The sequence below is a fragment of the Halichoerus grypus genome, unplaced genomic scaffold, assembly GCF_964656455.1.
Source record: "Halichoerus grypus unplaced genomic scaffold, mHalGry1.hap1.1 HAP1_SCAFFOLD_170, whole genome shotgun sequence".
In the NCBI taxonomy this organism is placed as follows: Eukaryota; Metazoa; Chordata; class Mammalia; order Carnivora; family Phocidae; genus Halichoerus; species Halichoerus grypus.
Window position 1 is genome coordinate 1 of NW_027555097.1, and position 25,239 is coordinate 25,239.

General features: G+C 36.6%; 1 protein-coding gene across 1 annotated transcript; it reads left to right on the forward strand.

Moving 5' to 3' along the window:
- The first annotated feature begins 38 nt into the window (after positions 1-38).
- Positions 39-14,927, forward strand: LOC144380792 (DGAT1/2-independent enzyme synthesizing storage lipids-like). Its single transcript, XM_078065585.1, has 3 exons — positions 39-488; positions 2,150-2,289; positions 13,542-14,927. Exons 1-3 carry the CDS (start codon positions 440-442, stop codon positions 13,644-13,646), a joined length of 294 nt encoding a protein of 97 aa, XP_077921711.1. The 5' UTR covers positions 39-439; the 3' UTR covers positions 13,647-14,927.
- Positions 14,928-25,239: the final 10,312 nt, after the last annotated feature.

The window sequence follows — 25,239 nt, forward strand, 5'->3', positions numbered from 1 at the left end:
AACCTGTCATTTAAATTTATATAAATTTCCCCATAGAGGGAATATCTACCTTGTAACTTTTTCTCCAGTGAGCAAACTATTCAGTGGGCCACCAAAATCAATTTAATTTACCACATTAATTTTATTTAATGAAATTAATGATTACTGCAATCTTTTGAGTGTCAAGAGTTTATGTGGAAGGTAGGAAAGTTGGTAAATGAAATATTATGTATTACCACTAGAGGGTAGTGTTTCCAATTTTTGTTTTTACAGATGATCAAGTTAAATTTAGTCTGATAAATCACACTGGTAATAAAAGTATACCTTTATTTTAAAAATACCTCATTTTCATAATCTTGAACAGGCCCTCAAAATTTTGCATTATTGACTCAGTGGAGATATTGAATGGATCAATATATTCACTTTTTAATTCAAATTCTCTCTCTAGCCCATTATTCCTATGTTTACACAAAATATTCGAGAAGGATTTAGATCACTTGGAGGAACAAGTAAGTTCTGATTCGTACGGTTTTCTAATTATAATGTAATATTTAGAATATAATCTTTGAAATACTTGGGCTTTTGAACACTCTAAGAAATTCTTTTGAATTACTACTTTAGATAATGGATATATTATTTAGATGTTTTTCTATTTAAAGTCTAAATGATAACTGATTCTAAGTAATGGCAGTTCTGAGATGTTAGATTTTTATTAAGAGTCTCGTATACATACTGAAGCTTATTTGTTTCACGGGCTTCTTAAAATTACAGAGTGAGTTATCTAATTTCCTTGGTTGAACCACGCTGTTGAGGTTTAGAACAAATGTACCCATTGCCCAGACTATCTTCCTAACTCACTGCTGAAGAAGTTACAGCTTTAAAAATGGATGACAATATGATACTGAATTAAGATTAACAACCTAAGGTTGTATCGTCTCCTTTGGTTCATTTCTGTTACTTCTTGTTTTTTGCTTTTTAAATATTTTGAACCATGATACATTTATATTGTAAAGTTCTTTTTGCCTAACTTTAATTTATGGGTAACAAAATAAGCTTTGAGTGTAGTTATAGGAGTGATAACGATTAGAAGTGCTTTTTCTTTGCAATTCCTCTGTTGTTTTCTTTTTATTTTGAAATTTTAAGTTTGTTTTTATACCCTATGGTTTATATATTTGACTGACTATATTTTATATCCCTAGCACTATATTGTTCCTATCCACATACAGATCCCCTCCTAAAAAACTTTAAACTTCTGTTGTTTCTTTTATGTGTAATGTTGGTATGTTGTTGATATTCTATTACTTTTTTTAGGTGTTAACATTTTTTCCCTTTTTCTTTTTCAAATTTAAGGTGGAAAGGCAGATTGATGTGAGGTTTAGCTGTTGCTGTAGAATTATTTCTTCTAATTTTCTCTCAGGTTATTTCTTCAGAATTTAAGTTGCATAACAGAAATTATTCCTAATTTTGTTTCTTTAATTATAAAGTGGTTTAAAAATTACTGTTGACTGCTTTTTGACTTTCTTTTTTTACTTAATCCTCCAGTTTATTTTACATTATTACTGCTCTTAATCTTGCTAAATTTCATACTTGGTCATTAGCATTAGTGATTCTTTGCTACTCTGCATTTTTCTTAATTTACAATAATGTTTTTTTCTTTACCTATTTATTGGTGCATTTTAGTTTCATGTTTATGTGAATTTATCTTATGCTTTTATTTTTTTTCTTTTATTCATATAAGTCTTTATTTGTGAGTCTCTAGACTTTTTAGCTTCTAGCTTTTGGTTGCAGTCTTTACCCATGGCTTTGTAATAATAGTAATTGGTTTGCCTTTTAAAATTCTCATATGTTTGAAAGCTCATTTTTAAAAAAATTAATAAACCTTATTTTGGGGGTCATTTTTAGCTTTACAGAAAAATTGAGTGGAAGTACAAAGAGTACTCATAAAGCTTCTCACCACCCTCCAGCTTCTCATATTAACATTTTACATTAATGTGCTACATTCGTTAGAATTGATGAAAAGCTCATCTTTAAAAAAAAACGTATTAATTGCCAGGAGATGATACTGTTTGCTATCTTCTTCTAAGTCTTACATTATTAATTATTAATTTGAAAGTTTACAGTTGCTCAGAATATTTAACCAATTAAAATAATTTTGTTTACTTTAAAACAGGGTTATTTAGGTGGCTTTATGAAAAATTCCGCTATCCATTTGCTCCAATGTATGGCGGTTTTCCAGTGAAATTACGCACCTATTTAGGTGATCCTATCCCCTATGATCCAAAGATAACAGCAGAAGAATTAGCTGAAAAGGTAAATTATTCTTTCTTTCTTAATCTTTGAGCAGATTTTTACTTTCAATTATTATATTAAAATTGAATTCATTAATTAATTCCACAGACACGTTCCTGAGATCAGTGGCGCTTTCTCCCCCAGGGGCCGTTTGGCAGTGTCTGGAGACATTCAGTTATTGTCATGACAGGCAGGTCCTGGGAGGTGGTGGGGCTACAGACATGTAGTGAGTGGAGGCCGGGGGTGCCGGGGAACTTCCTACCATGCACAGGACGGCCCCCCGCAGCAAAGAACCACTCATTTTAAAGTGTCACAAGTGCTGAGAGGTTGGGGCTCTTGGCACTGGTAATTAAAAAGTGTCATAAGTGATGTCCAGAAGAAAGAGTTGACTTCCATAAAACGAAAGTGTTGTTCTTGTTTGATAGAAATATCCTGGCAGGAAAATGGAATAGTTTTCAAGAGTGTGGGTTATGAAATCAGGTCATTCCTAGCTCCACTGTTCGTGTGCAGTGTGACCTCAGGGAGTCTGCAGAACAGGGAAGAGAATAGTACCCACTCACAGTTGTCCCTGAGGATTACGTGAGATCGTACATGATCATTGTTTAGAACAGTGAGTGAGGGGCGCCTGGGTGGCTCAGTCGTTAAGCGTCTGCCTTTGGCTCAGGTCATGGCCCCAGGGTCCTGGGATCGAGCCCTGCATCGGGCTCCCTGCTCCGCGGGAAGCCTGTTCTCCCTCTCCCTCTGCCCCTGCTTGTGTTCCCTCTCTCACTGTGTCTCTCTCTGTCAAATAAATAAAATCTTAAAAAAAAAAAAAAAAAAGAACAGTGAGTGACACAGTAAGTGCTCCGTGAATGCTGGGTATTAACATTATTAACAATAGTGAATACTGTCGTCCTAGGAACTTGCAGTCCAGTGTGGGAGCTGAAGAACTAAATCAGCGTTTATGTGGTGATGCATTAACCACAATGGTGTGCTTACAGCAAGGTTTCTTAACCTGGGTGCTACTGACATTTTGTTGTGGAGGCCTGTGCTGTGCACCGGAGGATGCTTACCACTGTCTCTCACCTCTACTCACGAGATGCCAGTAGCACTCCCCATCCTCACTTGACCCTCACTGATTGTGATAATAAAAAATGCCTCTAGACCTCTTCATGTAACGCCCAGCGGGGCAAAATCCCATCTGATTGAGAACTGCTGTCTTAGGGTATTATGGAAGCACAAAGGAAAGATATCTAAATTAGATCGGGGATGCCTCCTTGAGAGAGGTGATGGTTGAATTCAGTTTGGAAAGACAAGGAATTAGCTGGACAGAGAGTAATGAGGGAGAGGAAACTGAATGTATAAATGGATGGCAATATGATATAGCATAAAATCTTCGGGGAGTTGAGAGTAGTCTTTTATAGCTAAAAGGAATATATGTTATGGGAGATGAGGCTAGAAACACAGGACAGGTCTGGACTATGGTGGCCTATAATTGATTTTGTTTCCTGAAAGCTGGGGCAGGGGTGGCATGTGGTGCTCTTGAAAATAGGTGAATGGTGTAATAGGTTTGCATTTGCAAAGATCACTGGGAACAATATGGAGGCTGAATTTGAGTGAGACAGTAGAAGCTCAAAGGGGAAAAAGACTGCTTTGTGAAGGAAAAAATAGGAAAAGCTTTCTGGAATGAGGGCATTTGTGGTGGGTCTTGAAAGAAGGATGTGACTTGGACATGCGGACTTGGGGTTGGAGGAAGAGTATGAACAAAGAAATGGTGGTAGGGAAGTTGACCATGTACCAACAATGGTGAGCAGTCTGAGGGCGTTAGAACAGCAGGGTTGGGAAAAACTGCCTGATAAATTCTCCTCCAGGAATTTTGCAAAACACATTAACATATTAAAGGTTCTAAGAAGCCCTGCAACAAAGAGGTCTATTTAACTTTGTTTCAAAGCACATTTTCCATTCTCACCTGACCAAAACTTGTTTTGTTTTTCCTTCAATAGCACTTAATAACAATTGGGGAATCACTAGCTTAATGGGTAGGGTTTGGTTGAGATGAAACCGGAAAAGTAAGTAGGAGCTATATTTTTAGGCCCTTAACTATCAGACTAGGGAATTTGTCTACCAAATACATTTCAATTAGGATAGGCCTCTGTTTGGGAGTGGCTCATATCAGTTTCATTCAAATTTGTTTGGCGGAAGCAAGCAGATGTATAATCTGTTTCTCTACAATGGTTTGTGAGGATGACTCTAGCAATTGTGATTACTTAGATACACATAAGTGTGCTCTTTAAGAGCAGAGGTTATGCTATGAATTCTTGTGTCTCCAGTTCCCAGCACAGCGTTTGGTATTTAATTAGGTCTCAATAAATGTTTGATGAATGAATGAATTACATAATGATATTTTTATCTACTTGAAAGGGAGAGCAAGGTGCAGATTTGAGAGATTTTACAGAGATAGAAAATAACCAGACTTGAAACCTAATTCTATAGCTACCTGCAGGATATGTATGTATATATTTATATGCATACTTTTTAAAAAATTTTTGTTTATTTATTTGAGGGAGAGAGAGAGCACAGGTGAGGGAGAGGGAGAAGCAGACTCCCCACTGAGCAGGGAGCCCAGCACAGGGCTCAGGGCTCGATCCCAGGACCCTGAGATCATGACCTGAGCCTAAGGCAGATGCTTAACCAACTGAGTCACCCAGGCGCCCCTGCATAGGTTTTAAAAAATATTGCACTGGAGTTTGGGAGAAAGGTCAGAATTGATGATGAAGTTTTAGAAGTTGTCTGCATGAGACAGTTACTGAAGTCATGAGCTTTACAAAGCAGCTTAGAGAGAGAAGGAAGAGGACTTAGGACAGACCGTAGGGCAAGTAACATGTAAGGGGTGTGCCAAGGGAAACACCCAAAGCTGACAGAAAGGGAGATGGCAGAGAGGTGGGGAATAAGTAAATTTGTGTGAGAGAAGTCAGCAGGTGAGGATGTTTAAAAAACAGGAGTGATCAGTAATATTCATCCCTGCAAAGACATCAAGGAAGAAAAGACCACTCAGCTTGCAGTTACACCTTCGGAGAGTATAAAACTAGATAAAAGCCATGAATGTCATATTATTGAATCACCTGGAGAATGGGATGAATGTGTTTTGATTATAACTTTATACCAGCCTTTTGTATGTATACTGTGATTTTTTTTTAAGTTTTAAAGTTGTGGTAAAAAATATAAAATTTATTACTTAACCATTTTTAAGTGTATGTTTTATTAGTGCTAAATATATATTTACATTGTTGTGAAACCAATCTCTAGAACCTTCTCATCTTGCTAAATTGAATCTCTATACCCACTGAACACCAACTACCCATTCTTTCTCTCTCTCTCTTTTTTTTTCCATATATATCCATCAACATTTTATTCTGGTTCCTTTATGGTCTATGCAAGATTCTTTTTCTCCCCCAGCTTTATAATCGAGATATAATTGACATATAACACTGTAAAAGTTTAATGTGCAAGGTGAAAATTTGATACATGTGTATATTGTGAAATGATTATCACAATAAGGTTAGATGACACTTGCAGCACCTCATAATTACCATTTTGCGTGTGTGGTGGGAATATTTACGACCTTTTCTCTTAGCAACTTTCTAACATATAATACAGTATTATTAACTGTAAGTAACTATGCTGCACATTAGATCCTCAGAACTTACTCATCTTAGAACTGTAAGTTTGCACCCTTGGCCAACGTCTCCCTATTCCCCGACACCCTGGCAACCCGCATTCTACTCTGTTTCCACGAATTCATCTTTTTTAGATTCCGCATATGAGGAGAATCATACACCAGTTCACCACTTCTTCCTTGCAGCCCCTGGCAACCCCCATTCTACTTTCTAGTACTATGAGTTGGACTATCATAGAAAAGTGGAATCATAGTGACTGGCTTATTTCACTTAGCATGTCTTTCAGGTCCATCCATATTGTAGCATGTGACAGGATTTCCTTCTTTTTTTAAAGCTGAATAATATTCCATTATATGTATGTGGCACATTTTGTTTATCCATTCATTCATTGTTGGACATTTGGGTTGCTTCCATTTTCTTGGCTGTTGTGAATAATGCTACAGGTAAAATCCATGTGCAAATATGTCTTCAAGATCCTGTTTTGAATTCTTTTGGATATATACCAGAAGTGAGATTGCTGGATATGTGGAAAGAAAAAACTCCAGCTTTTCCCTCCTATAGGGAAAAGCCCAGTTCTTTTGTACTATGCCTTTCTTTCACTTGTGAGTCTCCTTTACTTTTACACACAACGTGACTTCTAACACTTCTGGTCACCAAATGTGTGGAGGTTTCTCCCCCACCAAGCAATTCTCTGACACCAGCTGGAGGTCCTGTAATTTAACTCAGTTCGGACACTGTCTACCTGGAGATAGCATAGATGCCGCAGGGTAAGGGCTCAGTCCCACAAGGCTATTCCCACCCCACTCTAGATGCTAATCACGAGTACTGGGTCCTCAGGTAACCCACAACTTCTGTCTGAGTTGGCTACAAATTGGAGGTTCCATGACCCCTCCCCAGGTTCAATTAATTTGCTGGAATGTCTCACAGAACTCAGGAATACACTTACTTTTATCAGTTTATTAAATGATATGATAGAAGATACAGATGAACCGCCAGATAAAGAGATAATGTAGGGCAAAGAATGGGAGGGCTCCAAATGCAGGGCCCCTGTGGAGTTAGGGTGCATCACCTTCCTGGTGTGGATGTGTTCACCCACCTGGAAGCTCCCTGAACTCTGTACTATTGGGATTTTATGGGGGGTGATGGAGTCGAGCTGAAAATTCTAAGCTTCTAATCATGGTTTGGTCTTTCTGGTGACCAGCTCTTATCCAGAAGCCATCCATAAGTCCAATAGAACAAAAGACACTTTTATCACCCAGGAAATTATAAGGATTTCAGGAGCACTGCATCAGGAACTGGAGTCAGAAACCAAATATTAGAACAAAAGGTGCTTCTAGTACCCTTATCACTTAGGAAATTATAAGAGTTTCAGGAGCTCTGTGCCAGGAGCCAGGAGCAGAGACCAATATGTATTTTCTATTATTTCACACTATGATAATTCTATTTTTAACTTTTCAAGGAGCCTCATCCATACAGTTTTCTATAGTTGGCCATGCCATTTTACATCCCTACCAGCAGTACATGAGGGTTCCAATTTCTCTGCATCCTCATCAACACTTGTTATTTTTTTTTTTTTTTTTTTTTAAAGATTTTTTTTTATTTATTTATTTGAGAGAGAGAGAATGAGAGAGCAAACACATGAGAGGGGGGAGGGTCAGAGGGAGAAGCAGACTCCCTGCCGAGCAGGGAGCCCGATGCGGGACTCGATCCTGGGACTCCAGGATCATGACCTGAGCCGAAGGCAGTCGCTTAACCAACTGAGCCACCCAGGTGCCCAACACTTGTTATTTTCTGTTTTGTTTTGTTTTGTTGATGGTAGCCATCCTAATGGGTGTGAGATGGTATCTCATTGTAGTTTTGATTTGCATTTCTCTAATGATTATCTCAACTGATGTTGAGCATCATTTCGTATGCTTGTTGGCCATTTGTGTATCTTCCTTGGAGAAATGTGTGTTCAAGGTATTGGCTCATGTTTTTAATCATATTATTTGGGTTTTTTGTTGTTGAATTATAGAAGCTCTTTATATATTCTGGATATTAACTCCTTATTAGATAGATGATTTGCAAATATTTTCTCTCATTCCATAGGTTCCTTTTCACCCTATTGATTGTTTCTTTTGATGTATAGAAGTTTTTGAGTTTGATGTAGTCCTAGTTGTCTATTTTTGCTTTGTTTCCTGTGCTTTTGGTGTCATATTCAAGAAATTATTGCCAAATCCACTGTCATGAAGCTTTTCTCCTACATTTTCTTCTAGGAGTTTTATAGTTTTAGGTCTTATGTTTAGTTCTTTAATCCAATTTGAGATAATTTTTATATATGATGTAAGATAAAGTTCAACTTCATTCTTTTTTAATGTGGATATCTAGTTCCCTACCATCATTTGTTGAAGAGACTGCCTTTTCCCCATTGTATGGTCTTGGCACCCTTATCTAAGATCATTTGCCATATGTGCAAATGTTTATTTCTGGGTTGTCTGTTCTGTTCCATTGGTCTATATGTTTGTCTCTATGCCAGTATCACACTGTTTTGATTTTTGTAGCTTTGTCATATGTTTTGAAATTGGGAAGTATGAGGCCTACAACTTTCTTCTTTTGTCTATTAAGAGTCCTTTGAAATTGCAAATGAATTTTAAGATTTTTTTTTTCTACTTCTGCAAAAAATGCTGTTGGGATTTTGATAGGGATTGCCTTGAATCTGTAGACCACCTTGGATAGAATGGACAGCTTAATATTAAATCTTTTAATCCATGAACACAGATGTCTTTCTGTTTATTTGTGTCTTTAATTTCTTTCAGCAGTGTTTTATAATTTTCAGTGTGTGAGACTTTCTCCTCCTTGGTTACGTTTTTTCCTGAGTATTTTATTCTTTTTGATGCTATTGTAAATGGGATTGTTTTTTGTTTTTTGTTTTGTTTTCAGAGTGTTCATTGTTAGTGTATACAAACACAACTGAGTTTTGTATGTGGATTTTATATCCTGCAACTTTGCTGAATTTGTTTATTAGTTCTAACTGTTCTTTTATGGAGTGTTTAGGGTTTTCTATGTACAAGATCATGTCATCTGTGATGACATTTCCTATGCATAAGTCTGCTTTAATCCTGTAGGGTAAACCTTATTATTGCTGTTCTACACGTAAGAAAACTGGATGATTTAGTCAGTTTTGCTGGGGTGTGCTGCAGTAACAAACAACCAATCTCAGACGCAGTAAAGCTTACTTCTTGTTCATGTTGTATTTCCCCTGAGGTCCATCTCTTCTTTCTCCTGGGTTCAGGCTGATACATGTGGGATGTTGCCATGGTAAAAAGAAAATGTCAGGAGTGGAACCTTTTAAAGCTTCTGTTTGGAAGTGGCTCACTTACTCCCACTGACATTTTACTGGCCAAAGCAGTCACACGGCCACACTAGACTTGACTGGGACAGTATCTGTATTCTTCCCAAAGGATGGCCCAAAAGACAGGGGCTGGTAGGCAGAGGGGATGAATCACTGTAATCTATTATACCATACTGGGACTCAGCAAGACCAGACACTTAGAAAAGGATGTACAGCTGAAACAGCTATAATGTTATATTAGATAAGACTATTCAAATCAGGTAGGAAATTCAAATAGATAGGAAGTTTCATGAAGGGAAGAGTAAAGAAACATTATGTGCCTTGTCTATGAACTTCATTCTTAGAAAACTTACCGCCAGTTATGCTGCTGGTCCATTAAATACTCACAGTTTATTGTCCTCCTGCATCCTGAAAACAAAACTCTTTGACACTGGTTTTCAGGGTCAGGACATGCTCTCTGAGTGCATGATGCTTCTCTCATCTTGATCCTGAAGTGATGCCTTACTGATAGGGCTCCATGAGCTTTTACACCAGGGTGAGACCTTACCCAGTGACGTTGCTTCTACCCGCATGCACTTTACTATTAATATAACACATTTCTTTGCTGCCCCCAAACAGTGCATTCTCCTGTAGAATATAACCAAATTCTGTTTTGTTCTTTTAAAATTTTTTTCCTGTCTATTAGGATTTAAGTGGGTCAGAGCTACTTAGGAACACTTTTTACAAATACCATATATTTTTATGGGCAAAATAGAAGGTAATAGAGAAGGAGGGGGAAAAGCCTGGTGTGGAGGTTCAGGGATCTGGGTTATAATCCTCGCACTACCACTAGGCAGCAGTGTCACTTTGGATAAATATATTCTTCTCTAGGTCCCAGTTTCCTTATTTGTAGAGCAGATAAATTGAACTAGATGATCTCAGACATTTCTTTCAGGTCTCTTAAATGAACCCTGTTCCCTTATTTTCCTCAGTTAAGGAAAATTCCAGTTAAATTCCAGTGCCTTGATTTTTCATATGAGGTTTTTTCATATGAGAGCAAAATTTACTCACATTCATGTCACTGGTAGAATTAGATATTTTATATATTAAAATATATAAACATAGTACAACCTTACCTATTTAAGATAGAAGGCCTTTCTGAATCCTTGAAATACCTCAATGACCCTCTCCAGTTACTTTATGTACTTTATTATCAGTACCAAAAGTAACAAGTAGTCTACCAAAGCATAGTAGAATTTCTTGGGGGAATTTATTTAAATACATCCATACATAGTTGCCGTATTCGTATTTTTGATTGTACATTGTCATTATTGAACTAAAGTATACTTGAAATAAGGAATACTTGAAATTTTCCTTTTGTGAATATATTGTCATGATTTTCCAATCTTCATTGTTAATAATATAAGCATAAACTGTAAGATAATGATCCCTGGATTATCACAAATTCAAAATTATTAGCATCCAAATTAATGTAGAAATGAAATCTCATTTAAAAATGGGTGATAGATTGTTCAGTCATTTGACTGTGGAAAACCATTTTGTAAGCATTATCTAAATCTAAATTAAAATATAGTGTGCTAATGCTGAACAGGGCACTTGGGACATTTCCTGAAAGTTCTCTCAGCTTAATCTATTTTTCCATCTCTGCATTTACAGTGTCTGTTTCTGTCTGTCTCTTTAACTCTCTCTCTACAGTCTCATCCACACATCCACACATATATGTAAATATAGGTTTGTTCATATATACATGCATATATCATATATATGTATTGTTAGGGTGGAAAGAAGTTGGAGAGAAGTGGATAGATGTGAGTGGTATTTGGGAGGTGAAACAAATGGATGTTGCCGATGGATTAGCCATTGTGAGTGGGAAGCAGGAGTTGTTAAGGGTGTCTCCTAGGTTTTGGCTTACTTGGCTAGGTTCATGGTAGTGTCATTTGCTGAAATAGGGAAGGAACTAAGAAAAAGACAAAGTATGAGGGAAAGAATGTTAGGTTAGTCTTAAGGATATTGAATTTGAGGTGCCTTTAAAACATTCATGGGAAGTCATATTGAATATTCCTATATGAAGCTGAGCGGGCTGGAGATACAAATTTAGGAGTCATCAGCAAATGAAAGTTAATTAAAGTTGTCTGAACCTTTGAAGAATAAGTCAGTGCCTGATTTTGGGATTATAAATCTGCAAAGAAGATTGGAAAGGAGCAGCCTGAAAGCTAGAAGAAAAGCTAGCTTTTCCTCCAGTATGAGAATTTCAGAAGCAAGATCAATGGTGATTGAGAGGTCAAGTAAGATTAAAAGAATGGTACTGGGTTTGGTGACAGAAAGGTGTCATTGGTGATTTTGTAAGAGTTGTATTTTCTTAATGCATTGCCCTGATATTTCGTCACCCACAACACTTCCTTGACACCTCAGTTCATATTAAATTAAGTCTATAGTTTTTCACTTGGTGTTTAACGCCTTTCATGATTTAATTGAATTCTAATTTTAGAGCCTTGTACACCCAGCTTCTGAACACATACCTGAAACTCCAGCCAAACTCATGAACTCACCATTCCTTAGGCAATTGTTTTCCTGTGGTCTTTTTCCTCCTGCTTTTGCCTTCATTGTCAGTGAAATCTTACTGGTCCTTGGAGACCCAGACCAAAGAGCAGCTCATTCATGTGTCCTTCCCTGTCATTTCCCACCAAATGAGCTCTCAAGTCTGAACTTCCAAATGCTTTCTTTTCACATCTCAGATGACAGGTACATCTTACAAATGATCTTACGTTTTTATTACTTTGTACTTGATCCGTTTATTAAGTTTTGAGCTTGAGATTAGAGACTTGTTGCACTAATGTTATAGCTTCCAAAGCATCTGTTTTCTAAATACATGAATACAATTTAAAGAATATACTTCACAGAAAACAACCTGTATTAGCCACTTTTAGTCACTGTGCCAAGTACCTGAGGACATGGTTGCAATTTCATTTAATATTTACAATAAGTGTATGAAATAGTTCTCCTTTAATAGATGTGAAAACTTGTGCTTTAGAGAGGTATACTTTTTTAAATAAAGATTTTATTTATTTATTTGACAGAGGCAGTGAGAGAGGGAACACAAGCAGGGGGAGTGGGAGAGGGAGAAGCAGGCTTCCCGCCGAGCAGGGAGCCTGATGCAGGGCTCGATCCCAGGATTCTGGGATCATGACCTGAGCCGAAGGCAGACACTTAACGACTGAGCCACCCAGGCGCCCCTAGAGAGGCATATTTTTAAAATACATCTTTGGGCTAGGATTTATTAATTATATTTTAAAAGAGATGCAGCTCAGACTCTTCACTATAGAGAACTAATGGATCATTACTGGAAGGGAGGTGGGTGGAGGGATGGGTGAGATAGTTGATGGAGATTAAGGAGGGCACTTCTGATGAGCACCGGGTAACGTATGGAAGTGGTGATTCACTAAATTGTACACCTGAAATGAATATTACACTGTATGTTAACTAACTGGAATTTAACTAAAAACTTAAAAAAAAGATGAAGGTCCAAGATTTACAAAAAGAAGGCTATTGAAAGGCTAGCATCTGAAAGGAAGTGTGTATGCGGGTACACACATGCATTATGTGCATGCACAGAAATTTTTTTAGATAGCCACAAACTGATCTAGAAGTAAAAATTATTGAAATTTGTCGTGAATTGAATGGGAAACAAATAGTTTTGGGAGATTTCTTATTATATCTTAATAGACTTTTCCATTGCTGTGACCTAATTTAAATTCCTGTTAAACTCTCTAGAAATTGACCTAATGAACTAAAAAGTATATCAGCTCATTCATAGTTTTCCTCACTTTGTCCTCTTGCACTGCCTGCTGTAGTTGTTTGGGTGTGTAGTGATGAAAGAAAAATACACAAAAGTTTATTCATGAATAGAAAGGAGTAAAACTTCCACTAGAAAATTTCCTACTACTTTTTTTCTTCTGATTTTTCTCCTTCAATTCCTTGTAGTGTTTATTGTATGCAAAGCATTGCTGTGCTCGGTGCTGGAGAAATACAAAGCTATGTCTTAAGGAACTTACAGTCTGGTGTAGAAAATAGCCATGTAACATTACTGTACTTCCAGCATAATAAAATCAGTATGAGGACTACACTACACTGTGGGTGTGCTGAGAAGGAAGTCACTAATTTTGAGGAGAGATGGGTGCTAAATTAAGAAGGACTTTTTTGAAAGTAGTATATTAAAATCTTTACAACATAAATGATCTATTTTGAGAACTAAAAGAATAATGGCTTTTCTTTTGTTTTCTTAATAGACAAAGAATGCTGTTCAAGCTTTGATTGATAAGCACCAAAGAATACCGGGAAACATTATGAGCGCTTTGTTAGAACGTTTTCATAAAAAACAAAAGACCAACTAGAAGACGATTTAATCCATTTATATTAGTATGTTTGTGTCTGTGGTACTGTCCTCTAAATTTTGTAGGTTCTATAATTACTATTTAAAAAAAAATGTTAATAAGCATTCTAGACTGAACTTGTTTGTTTAAAATTGTATTGTTGATTTTGTTTTTGCAATCAGTTGTGTCACATTTAAACAGTAACTCATTACATGCCTAATAATTCAGAAAATGATCATGTTTCTTTTTATAAATTCCTGATAATGTATAATAAACATAGAGATTTTAAAAATTAAGTTCATTAATAATCGCAGTTTAGGTTAAATAAACATTCCTAAAATATTGCATCTAATTTCTGCATCTGTTGCACTGAGCTAATTTTGCAGGATGGCATAATTCAGTACAGACACTGAAGTTAGAGAAGAAATACCATTCATCCACCTCTTATTCCTTTCATGACCTTGGGCGAATCATGTAATGTTTTTATGCCTCAGCAATTCACTCTGTAAAAACATGCTAACACATTGTTGAGGAATATTATTTTAAATTCTTTTTTTAAATTTTAAATTCTTTATATTTGCTCTGATTGATAACTATAGAACTGAAATTATAACTGAATTAAACAATACCAAGAATTTTTAAAAGTTTACGTATATATTTGGTCCACACGATGTTTAAATTATTTATTTAGGTATGATGTCAAGTTGCCAAGCACAATGGAAAAGATACACTGTTTTTCAAATTGAATAAAAAAGAGATTAGGAACAGTAAAATTTCTAATAATTATTATTATTTTTAGTATTATATTTTTTAACAAGAATCTGTAGACACACCATATAGGGTGTGCTATGCATTGTCAGCTATGTAATATGGCATTTAATAGTATAAGGTTAAAAATCACTGTTGTGCTCTGCATTTCGTATGTTAGAAGTTGATTCTAGGCTGATAAAAGCAGAGCTAAAGAAAGTTCTGCTTTTGCTCAGTACCATGGCTTATTCAGTTTGACTTTGCAACCAAATGGTTTATTGTTTCAATAAAAATATACTTGAATGATAAATTTATGTGAACACAAAGCTTTCTGAAAAATTAATGGCTTTCGATTTGTCTCCTTGAAATCTGAATTTTAAAAGTATTTAAATGGAAGAGTACCAGAAATCAAATGCAGTATCTCCCTCTTCCTTTTTTAGATATTAAATTACTTGGATTTTTGTATACATTTTTGTATAACAAGTATATATGTATATGTGTAATGTATGTAGAATTAAGCAACATAAAATAAAAGTAAAGGTGAATTGCAATTCATTTTCTTGTGAAATTGCATATGTGATTTTCTTATTTTAAACTATTTTTTTGTTTTACTGTTTATTCATTTTTCACCCACAATCATATTCCTCTATCTCAGCCACAAAGAGTAAACTTCACTTTCTAATGTAATAAATATATTTTAATTGCAATTTCAATGAAAAGAGTCAATTAGTGATTATTTGCAGCTTTTTTCCCCCCTCTAGCAGTGAACAGTGTTTGTTTGAAATCAATAAATATTTCCAGAATGAATGACTAAATGATTATAAAACAAATGAGAATAATGTTTTGGGGCAACAATTGGTTTTTAAAAATGGAAGAAAGAATAATATTCATTGCTAATGTAGCAAAAGCTATTATTTTTTACAGTATTTAAGTTTTACTGCTTTACTTAAAATCTTGTTTTGTTTTCTGATACTCAGACTAACTAGAAGCCATCCTGTCTCGCTCAATGCAAGATCTTTATCTTTGCTATTTGAATTTAAGTGCCATTTAGTAGAATGAGGGAATATGGTCAAATATAGAAATGCAGGTAATAATGAAAAGGGGATGTTCTTAACCCTTTTTGAAGGGAGTGTTCACAAGTCTGATGAAAGCTAGGGACTCTCCAGAAGCATGAACATGGCATACCTCTGTGGGAAGTCTTTCATATCCTTTAAAAAAAAGCAAACTTTAACTTTGAAACAATATCAAATTTACAGAAAAATTGCAATAGTAGTGTACAGTACTCCCATATACTCTTCACCCAGATTGACTAATTGTTATGTCACATTTGTTCTCTTCACTCACCCCTCCCCTTTCTCTCTCTCTATATATGTATATATAAATTTATAAATAATTTTTTCTTCTCTTTTAAAATGTTTTCTTCTGAATCAACTGATAGTAAATTGCAGATACCATGCCCCTTACCTTTACCCTTGATTATAAGGCCATCCATTCATAGCACCACAGAGCAATGATCCAAATTAGGACATTTATCATTGATATCTAGTATTATCCAATCTTAAGTCCAGATTTAAATTTCATGTTGTCTCAATATCCTTTATATCAGTTTCTCTTCTTGATGCATGGTTCCCAGCAGGATCACATGTTGCATTTAGTTTTCGTATCTCTTTAGTCACCTTTAATCTGGAATGATTCCCTAGCCCTTTGTCTTTAACGATACTGACATTTTTGGAAAAGACAGACTGTTTTGTAGATACCCTTCACTCTGTTTTTGCATGATTTGATTCAGGTTATGCATTATTCCAGAAATACTACATAAATGATGCTGTGCTCTTTCAAGTGTTTCACGTCAGGAAGCACATAATGTTGGTTTTTGTCATTAGCAATGGTAGTAACTTTGATCATGTGGTTAAAATGGTGCCCACCAGGTTTCTTCCTTGTAAATTTTTCCTTTGTATTAAGTTTATGGAGAGATACTTTGAGACTATGTAAATATCTGTTTCTCATCAAACTTTCACTTTCCAGTTTTAGCATCCTTGAGTTGACTATTTCCTGAAATAATTACTACTATGAGGTTTTCAAAAGTGTGATTTTCTAACTCTATTCTACATTTATTAGTCAGCATTCTGCTATAAGAAAGAATTTTCCAATTTCTGCTCTCCCCACCTACTTGATGTTATCATTGTGGACTCTGAGATTCATATTTTGTTCAAAGGAGTATCCTTACACTTTTAAGTAATTTAAATATGAGACCCTCTGAAGTTTATAGCATTTATGAACCTTTGAAATAATATTTACAAGGGTAGGTGGGATATGTTTTTGTATTTGTATCTGATTACTATTTTTAAAATATATTTTTGTTACCTTTTTATTGTAAAATGTACATAACAAAATTTATCATTTTAGCCCTTTTTAAGTATATAATTCATTGGCATTAAATACATTTACAGTATTGTAGAGCCATCACTACTACTCATTTCCAGAACTATTTCATCATCCCAAACAGCAATTCTGTAGCCTTTAAATAATAACTCTCCATTCCCTGCTTTCCCCAGCCCTTGGTAACATCTTTTCTACTTTCTGTCTCTATGAATTTGCCCAATCTCTGTATTTTATATAAGTGGAATCAAAATATTTATTCTTTCGTGTCTGGCTTATTTCACTTAGCAAAATTATTTGGTGTCTTCTTTGACACCAGATAACATAGTTCTGTTGCCAATTCTCCAATCTCTGACATCAACTGGGTTTCCTACAATTCCATTCAATTCTGACACTAACTATTGGAGGGAGTTAACACAGACCCTACAAGGTAAGGCCTCAGTCCCATAAGGTTGTCCGCACTCAGGTGCCAGTTGCAAATAGGGCCTCCAGGCTACCCCCACTTCTGCCTCTGGCCTACTACAGATTTGGAGGTTTCCATGACTTCCTCCCATCCTTCCCGTCTCAGGTTGGATAATTAGTAGCACAACTCACAGAACTCAGGAAAAAGCCATACTTAACAATTTTATTATAAAGGATACAACTCAGGAACAACCAAATGGAAGAGGGCAAGGTATGGGAGTAGGGGGTGTGTCATAGCTTCCATGTTCTCTCTGGGTGTACCACCTTCCCAGCATATGATGTGTTCACCAATCCAGAAGGCTCCCCCAAAGCTTATCTTGGCATCATTGGTTGACCTCTCTCCTCCCTAGAGATTGGGGATGGGGCTGAAAGTTCTAACCCTCTAATCACATAGTTTTCCTGATAACTAGCCCCATCCTGAAGCTATCTAGCCTTTCCCCACCATACCCAAGTAGGAATCATTAGCATAAAACAGGTATTCCTATCACTCAGGAATTTACCAGGATTTTAGGAGCTCAGCACCAGGAGCTAGGAACAAAGACCAAATACATATATATTTTATTACACCACAATAATGTTTTCAAGTTTCATTCATAAAGCATGTATCAGAATTTCGTTCCTTTTTATGGCTGCAAAATATTCCATTGTATGTATATAGCACATTTTGTTTATCCAAAGTGTTGTTTCTACCCTTTGGCAGTTGTGAATAATGTTGCTATGAACATTGTTGTACAAGTATCTGTTTGAGTTCCTGCTTTCAATTCTTTTTGATATATACCTAGGAATGGAATTGCTGGATCATGGTAATTCCATGTTTAACTTTTTGAGGAACCACCAAACTAATTTCCACAGACTACCATTTTACATTCCTGACAGCAGTGTACCCGGATTCCATTTTGTCCATATCCTCATCAACACTTGTTATTTTCAATTTTTTTGATCCTAATGGGTATGAAGTGGTATCTTATTGTGGTTTTGATTTGCATTTCCCTAATGACATGATTTAATATCTTTTCACGTGCTTGTTTGCCTTTTGCATATTGTCTTTGGAGAAATGTCTGTTCAAGTCCTGTTTTTGTTTCAAGAGTTCTTTATATATTCTGGATATTAATCCCTTATCGGTTATATGATTTGCGTTGATCCCATTCTGTGGGTTGTGTTTTTACTCTCTTGATAGTGTCCTTTGTTGAACAAAAGTTTTTAATTTTGTTGAGATCTAGGGGCTCCTGGGTTCAGTCATTTGAGCCTCTGGCTCTTGATTTTGGCTCAGGTCATGATCTTGGGGTCATGGGATCGGGCCCCACATTGGGCTCCCCACTCAGCAGGGAGTCTGCTTGGGCTTCTCTTTCACCCTGTCCCTCTGCCCCTCCCCCACTCTCTAGAATGGCTAATAAATCTTTAAAAAAATTTTTTGTTGAGATCTAATTTATCTACTTTTTCTTTTGTTGTATTTGCTTTCAGTGTCATATCCAAGAAATCATTGCCAAATCCAATATGAATCTTTCCCCCTATTTTTTCTTCTAACAGTTTTATGATTTTAGTTCTTAAGTTTCGGTCTTTGATCCATCTTAAGTTAATTTTTGTGTCTGGTATAAAATTTATACATTTGCATGTGGGTGTGCAGTTTTCCAGAACCATTTGTTGAAAAGACTGTCCTTTTCATGTGTGGTCTTGGCACCCTTCTCAAAAATCAAATGATTGTAAATGCAAGTCTTTATTTCTGGACTATTTATTCTGTTCCATTGGCCTATATGTCCATATGCCAGTACCACTGTTTTGATTAACTTTGTAGTAAGTTTTGAAATCTAGAAGTATGAGTCCTCTTTGTTCTTTTTAAAGATTGTTTTGGCTATTTGGAGTCCCTTGAGATTCCATATGAATTTTAGAATGGGTTTTCCTATTTGTGAAAAAAAAACTATTGGGATTTTGATAAAGATTGTATTTAATCCATACATTGTTTTGGGTAGTATTGTCATCTTCACAGCATTAAGTATCCAACGAACAGGATACTTTCCATTTATTTATATCATCTTAGATTTCTTTGAGCAATGTTTTATAGTTTTGAGTGTTCGAGTCTTTGCATTTTATTCTCTTTCATTCTATTAAACAATTGCTTTCTTAATTTACTTTTCAGTGTTCACTGTTAATGTATAGAAATGCAAGTACTTTCTGTGTGTTAATTTTGTTTCATCAACTTTGCTGAATTCATCTATTTAACAGGTTTTTTTGGAGGAATCTTTTTTTTTTTTTTTAAGATTTTATTTATTTGTCAGAGAGAGAGAGCATGCACAAGCAGGGGGGAGTGGCAGGCAGAGGGAGAAGCAGACTCACCACTGAGCAAGGGGCCAGACATGGGACTCAATCCCAGGACCTGGGATCCTGACCTGAGCCAAAGGCAGACGCTTAACCGACTGAGCCATCCAGGTGCCCCTTTTTTGGTGGAATCTTAACAGTTATCTGTATATAAATTCATGTCATCTGCAAACTGATAATTTTGCATCCTCCTTTCCAGTCTGGATATCTGTTATTTCTTGCCTAATTACTCTGATTAAAACTTCTGACAGTATGCTGAATACATGTGGTGAAAGTGTGCATTTTTGTCTTTCTATGATTATTTTTCATGTTCAAAGATGAAAGAATAGATGTGACTCATATCTCTTCCATGTTGTTTGTTGATTTTTTGTTTTTTAAAGATTTTATTTATTTGACAGAGAGAGACACAGTAAGAGTGGGAACACAAGCAGGGGGAGTGGGAGAGGGAGAAGCAGGCCTCCCGCCGAGCAGGGAGCCCGATGCGGGGCTCGATCCCAGGGCCCTGGGATCATGACCTGAGCCGAAGGCAGACGCTTAACGACTGAGCCACCCAGGCGCCCTGTCTGTTGATTTCTAAACATCAGGCTGGTTTGTGGTATTAGGATTAATTTGAATTCTGGGTGGCTTTATGATCATAATTCAACATCTGTGAAACATTTGTTCTGTCTTGTTCATCCCATTTAATTTACCCTACAGAAGCTATTTATTTGTCCCATTCTTACCTCTTCTCTAATATGTGCCATCATCCAGCAGTACTGAAAACCAAGTACTCATTATTTATTCAAAACCTTTATTTAAATTCCACATTTAACATTATTTCCCCATTCAAGACTATTGTTTTATAGGTAAAAGAACACATTCATCAACTGGTGGACAAAATCAAATTCCAAGCAGAAACTTTCACTTTTAAAATTTGGCTGTCTAAATATTATCTTATACAAATAAAAAATGACCCTAAACTCTATAAATCTAAATCAGAAGACACTATTTTTCTCAAAAAGCTATGTATTATTGTTTGCCTCTCCTCAAAAATTCTGTAACACAAAACTGTCTTTGGCTTATTCTGATCAATAAAGGAAAAAAAGGATTCTCAACAAAATATATATAATAAATGCTCTGTAATTTTCTGCCATTGAAATTGGGCTTGGTCTAGGTATCTATTAAATTGTGGAAGTCAAAATACACTCATATTTTTTAAAATCTAATTTTCATTTAATCAAAGTAGTACATGTGCTGAATAAAACTTACAAGGAAAAGTAGCAGTCCTCTATCCTCTCTTTTCCCCCACCCCCATCTCCTACTCTAGACACAAACACTTTCAGTTCTTCTAGCTTCTTTTGGTAATTACTTCCAAATAACATGCTCATATACCACGACTTCTAGATTTATCTGCTGATTTTCCTATGGATTTCCTACTAAGAAACTAGTGATTTAATTCATTTACATCCACTGCTTCCCGTACCTCTCCTATTCCCATTCTTCTAATAGAGTTAAAACAACTGGATGAAATTAGTATCTGGTGTGATTTGCAACTATGCAAATATGTTTACAGCTTAGCCATACAGTGTATTATGATTAAATTTCCTTTTTTGAACAGTCTTCTCACTTCCCCTGCTGAATTAGTAATTATCTCACTTTCTGTTCGGTTAGTTTTCCATGGGCCCTAACAGTTCCTCCCTGAACTGTTCTTTTTTTTTTTTTTTTTTTTTAAAGATTTTATTTATTTGACAGAGAGAGACACAGCGAGAGAGGGAACACAACAGGGGGAGTGGGAGAGGGAGAAGCAGGCTTCCTGCCGAGCAGGGAGCCCGATGTGGGACTCGATCCCAGGACCCTGGGATCAGGACCTGAGCCAAAGGCAGACGCTTAACGACTGAGCCACCCAGGCGCCCCTTTCCTCCCTGAACTGTTCTACAAAGCTGTTAAAACCAGTCAAAACAGTTTTATGGTGAGGCACACCAGCCAGGCTATTTGCTGCACTCTGTCTGCTGAGGTCTCGCATAGTTTCTCTCTGACCCGTCTGTGGCATCCTAGCAAGTCTTCTGACTTCTCTCTTTTGGATTCCTGCTTTCTGGATCCCATTCTTCCTTTTTCTTGGCTTAAGCCCACTTTTGGTGGGACACATCCTCCAGTAGTTTCCTGAGAAAGGTTGCGTGAGACACACATGTTTAAGCTTTTGAGCAGCTTCGGGGGTAGAATTCTATGATGGAAATCATTCTCAGATTTTTTTTTTTTTTTTAATGTGAGACTTGAGTTCACAACTCTGAGATAAAGACCTGAGCTGAGATCAAGAGTCAGACACTTAACTGACTGGGCCACCCAGGCGCCTCCATTCTCAGGATTTTTGAATCATTTCCTATTATCTTCTAGTATCTATTGTTGCTCCTATAAAATAGTTCATGGCACTTTGGTTGTAAATGTTTTCTGTGGGACCCGTTTTTCTCTCTGGTAGTTTCATTTTATCCCAAGTCTCCTGCAATTTGTTGATACTTGTTTAACTCTTTATCCTTTGAGCTGGATATTTGATGAATTCTTTTTTTTTTTTTCAAATCTCTTTCTCCCTTTCTCTCTCCCTTTCTCTCTTTCTTTTTTCTTTCTTTCTTTTTTTCTTTCTCTTCCTTCCTTCCTTCCTTCCTTCCTTCCTTCCTTCCTTCCTTCCTTCCTTCCTTCCTCCCTCCCTCCCTCCCTCCCTTCCTCCCTTCCTCCCTCCCTCCCTCCCTTCCTCTCTCCCTCCCTCCTTTCTTTTATGAGAACTTGAAAGATTTGCCCTCTTAGAAACTTTTAAATATGCAGTACAGTATTGTTAATTCTAGTCAACATGTTGTACATTACATCCCCAGGGTTTATTTATTTTATAATCAGAAGTTTGTACCCTCTGACTCCCTTTACCCATTTTGCCCACCCCTTACCCCTGCCTCTGGAAACCACCAATCTGTTCTCTGTAACTATGTACTTGGTTTTGTTTGTTTTTTGTTTTTTAAATTACACATAAAAATGAGATCTTAGGGTATTTCTCTTTCTCTAATTTCACTTAGCATAATGCCCTCAGGGTCCATCCATGTTGTCCCAAATGGCAAGATTTTATTATTTTTTATGACTGAGTAATATTACACACACACACACACACACACACACACACACACACACACACACACCATATCTTTATCCATTCATCCATCAAAGGGCAGTTATGTTGTTTACATATTTTGGCTACTATAAATAATGCTGCAGTGTACACCAGGGTGCAGATATCTTTTTGAGTTAGTATTTTTGTTTTATTCAGATAGATATCCAGAAGTGGAATAGCTGGATCATATGGTAGTTTAATTTTGAATTTTTGAAGGCACACCCGTAGTGTCTTCCACAGGGCTGCATCAATTTACATCCTTACCAACGGTGCACAACGGTTCCTTTTTCTCCACATCCTCTCCAGGATTTGTTACCTCTTGTCTTTTTGATCATAGCCATTCTAACAGGTGTGAGATTATATCTCATTGTGGTTTTTGTTGAGCATCTTTTTATGTACCTGTTGGCCATCTGTGGTCATCTTTGAAAAAAATGGCTATTAAAATCCTCTGCCCCGTTTTCAATCAGACTATTTTTTAATTTTTTTGCTATTGAATTGTATGAGTTCTTTATATGTTTTGGATATTAACCCCTTAACAGATATGTGACTTGCCAATATTTTCTCCCATTCAGTAGGTTGCCTTTTCATTTTGTTGCTGGTTTCCTTTGCTGTGCAGAAGCTGTCTGATTTGATGAGCTCTACTTGTTTATTTTTGCTTGTGTTGTCATTGCTTTTGAAGTCAAATCTGATCATCACCAAGACCGCTGTCAGGGAGCTTACTGTTTTCTTCCAGGAGTTTAGTGACTTCAGATCTTACATTCAAGTCTTTCATTAATTTTGAGATAATTTCTGTGCATGGTATAAAATAGTGGTCCAGTTTCATTCTTTTGCATGTGTCTGTCAAGAGACTGAGGGAGTTGTTTGTTTTTCTGTGGAAATCAAAGAAAGGGACCAAGATTTATGTCTAGGTGGGTTAGGGGCAGTGCCAAGCGAGCTCACTGGGACCTTCAATGCAATTCTTGAACTGGACAAATCCAACAGAAGCTGGGGTCTGGAGACCATGATATCCAACTAAATGTTATGCTCCTGGGAACTTGCAGAATTTGGTCTTTCTTGATTTTTCCAGCAACTCTGCAAGGTAAGTATTATCAGTATTCTATTTTAAAGATGAGGAAACTAAGGTTTAGAGTTTATACAACTTGCTGAAGTTCACACAGGAGGAAAATGGCAGAATTGGGATTTGAACCTCCCGGGTCCCTACTCTTATGCCAATTGCTATACTTCCACATTCTCTATGATCTTTGTTTAATATTCCTCTTTAAATGCAACTTCTGGAGTTGCTACCATGTCCCTATGTGACCAGAATTGAGTACAATAAGACTATTCCTTCTTTTAACCTGGCCACTCTTATCAATGAGCTCAAGATTAACCATCTGATACATTTACATTAACCATCTGATCCATTTGGCTCATATTAAATTTATTATTAATACAAAAATCACAGCTCTTTTTTACAAGAACTGTTTTAAAGCCACAGATCACCTGCAAAAGGAGGGTGAGACAAGAATTTATTTCTCTGAACCAGACATTGTTGATTATCTACCTAGGACCCATTCTTTCCTTCCTTTCTTCTTCCAAAAAGATCCCTAACTTTATTCAGGTACCTACCCCTTCTCCAGGAAGTTTGTGAATCTTAGGGGATGCTGACCCCTCTTGCAATCCCAGGGATGGCCCAATTTGTCTAAGGATGATCTCATGTCCTTGATCTGTTCATAATTTTGACCTGGGAGATGGAAGTAGAAGTGAGCCAGGGGCTTTGGGAAAATTCTTTCTCGTTTTTCTGGGTGAGCTCCTGGAAACGACCCTTTCTATCTTTGTTTGTATTTATTTTCTGGATCCAGTGAGCCCTGGATCTGCTGAGAGATTATCACTTTCAGCTGGGAAGAAGCCAACCTCACTGGAGGCCAAGTAGAAAGATTTGCAGGAAAATAGAGATGGAGCCATTAGAGGATGTCAACCCTCGAAGCCAGTCTACCTCTGGACTTCCAGTTACATGAACCAATTACTTTCTCTTGTGCTTAAATATGTTAAAATAGAATTTTTTATTACTTGCAATTTACATATCCTGACTGATGTGGGGATCAAATGATATAACATGTGATTTGTTATATGCTAGTTTCTTTTCTTTCTAACACTGGAGAGTAACATGGTGTGGTGGTCACATGTAAGAGCTTTGTGTTTCAAGGTTCTCAGTGTCCTGGGTCTAACCTCCTCCCAGTTAAGTGACCTTGGGTAGAATTACTTACCCTCCCAAAACAAGTTCACCTCTATGAAAAGGAAGGGTAATAAAAGCTCCTATCTTGCAGGTTGCTGAGAGGATTAATGGAAATCATCCTTGTAAGGATACTTGGAGGCATCTAGTTGCATGGTATGGAAATTACAAAGGGTAAGGCCTGGCTCATGATAGGTACTTGGTACTTAGTAAATATCTCCTATTATTATTTACTTTCCTGGTGTGTATGTGTGTGTATGTGCAATTTAATTGTGGACCTTTTGTAAATAACTTCTTATGTATCCCTTTTAAATTTTATGTTCTCTATTTTACCCTATCATTCCAAGTTGTAATGATCTCTCTGACTCTATCAT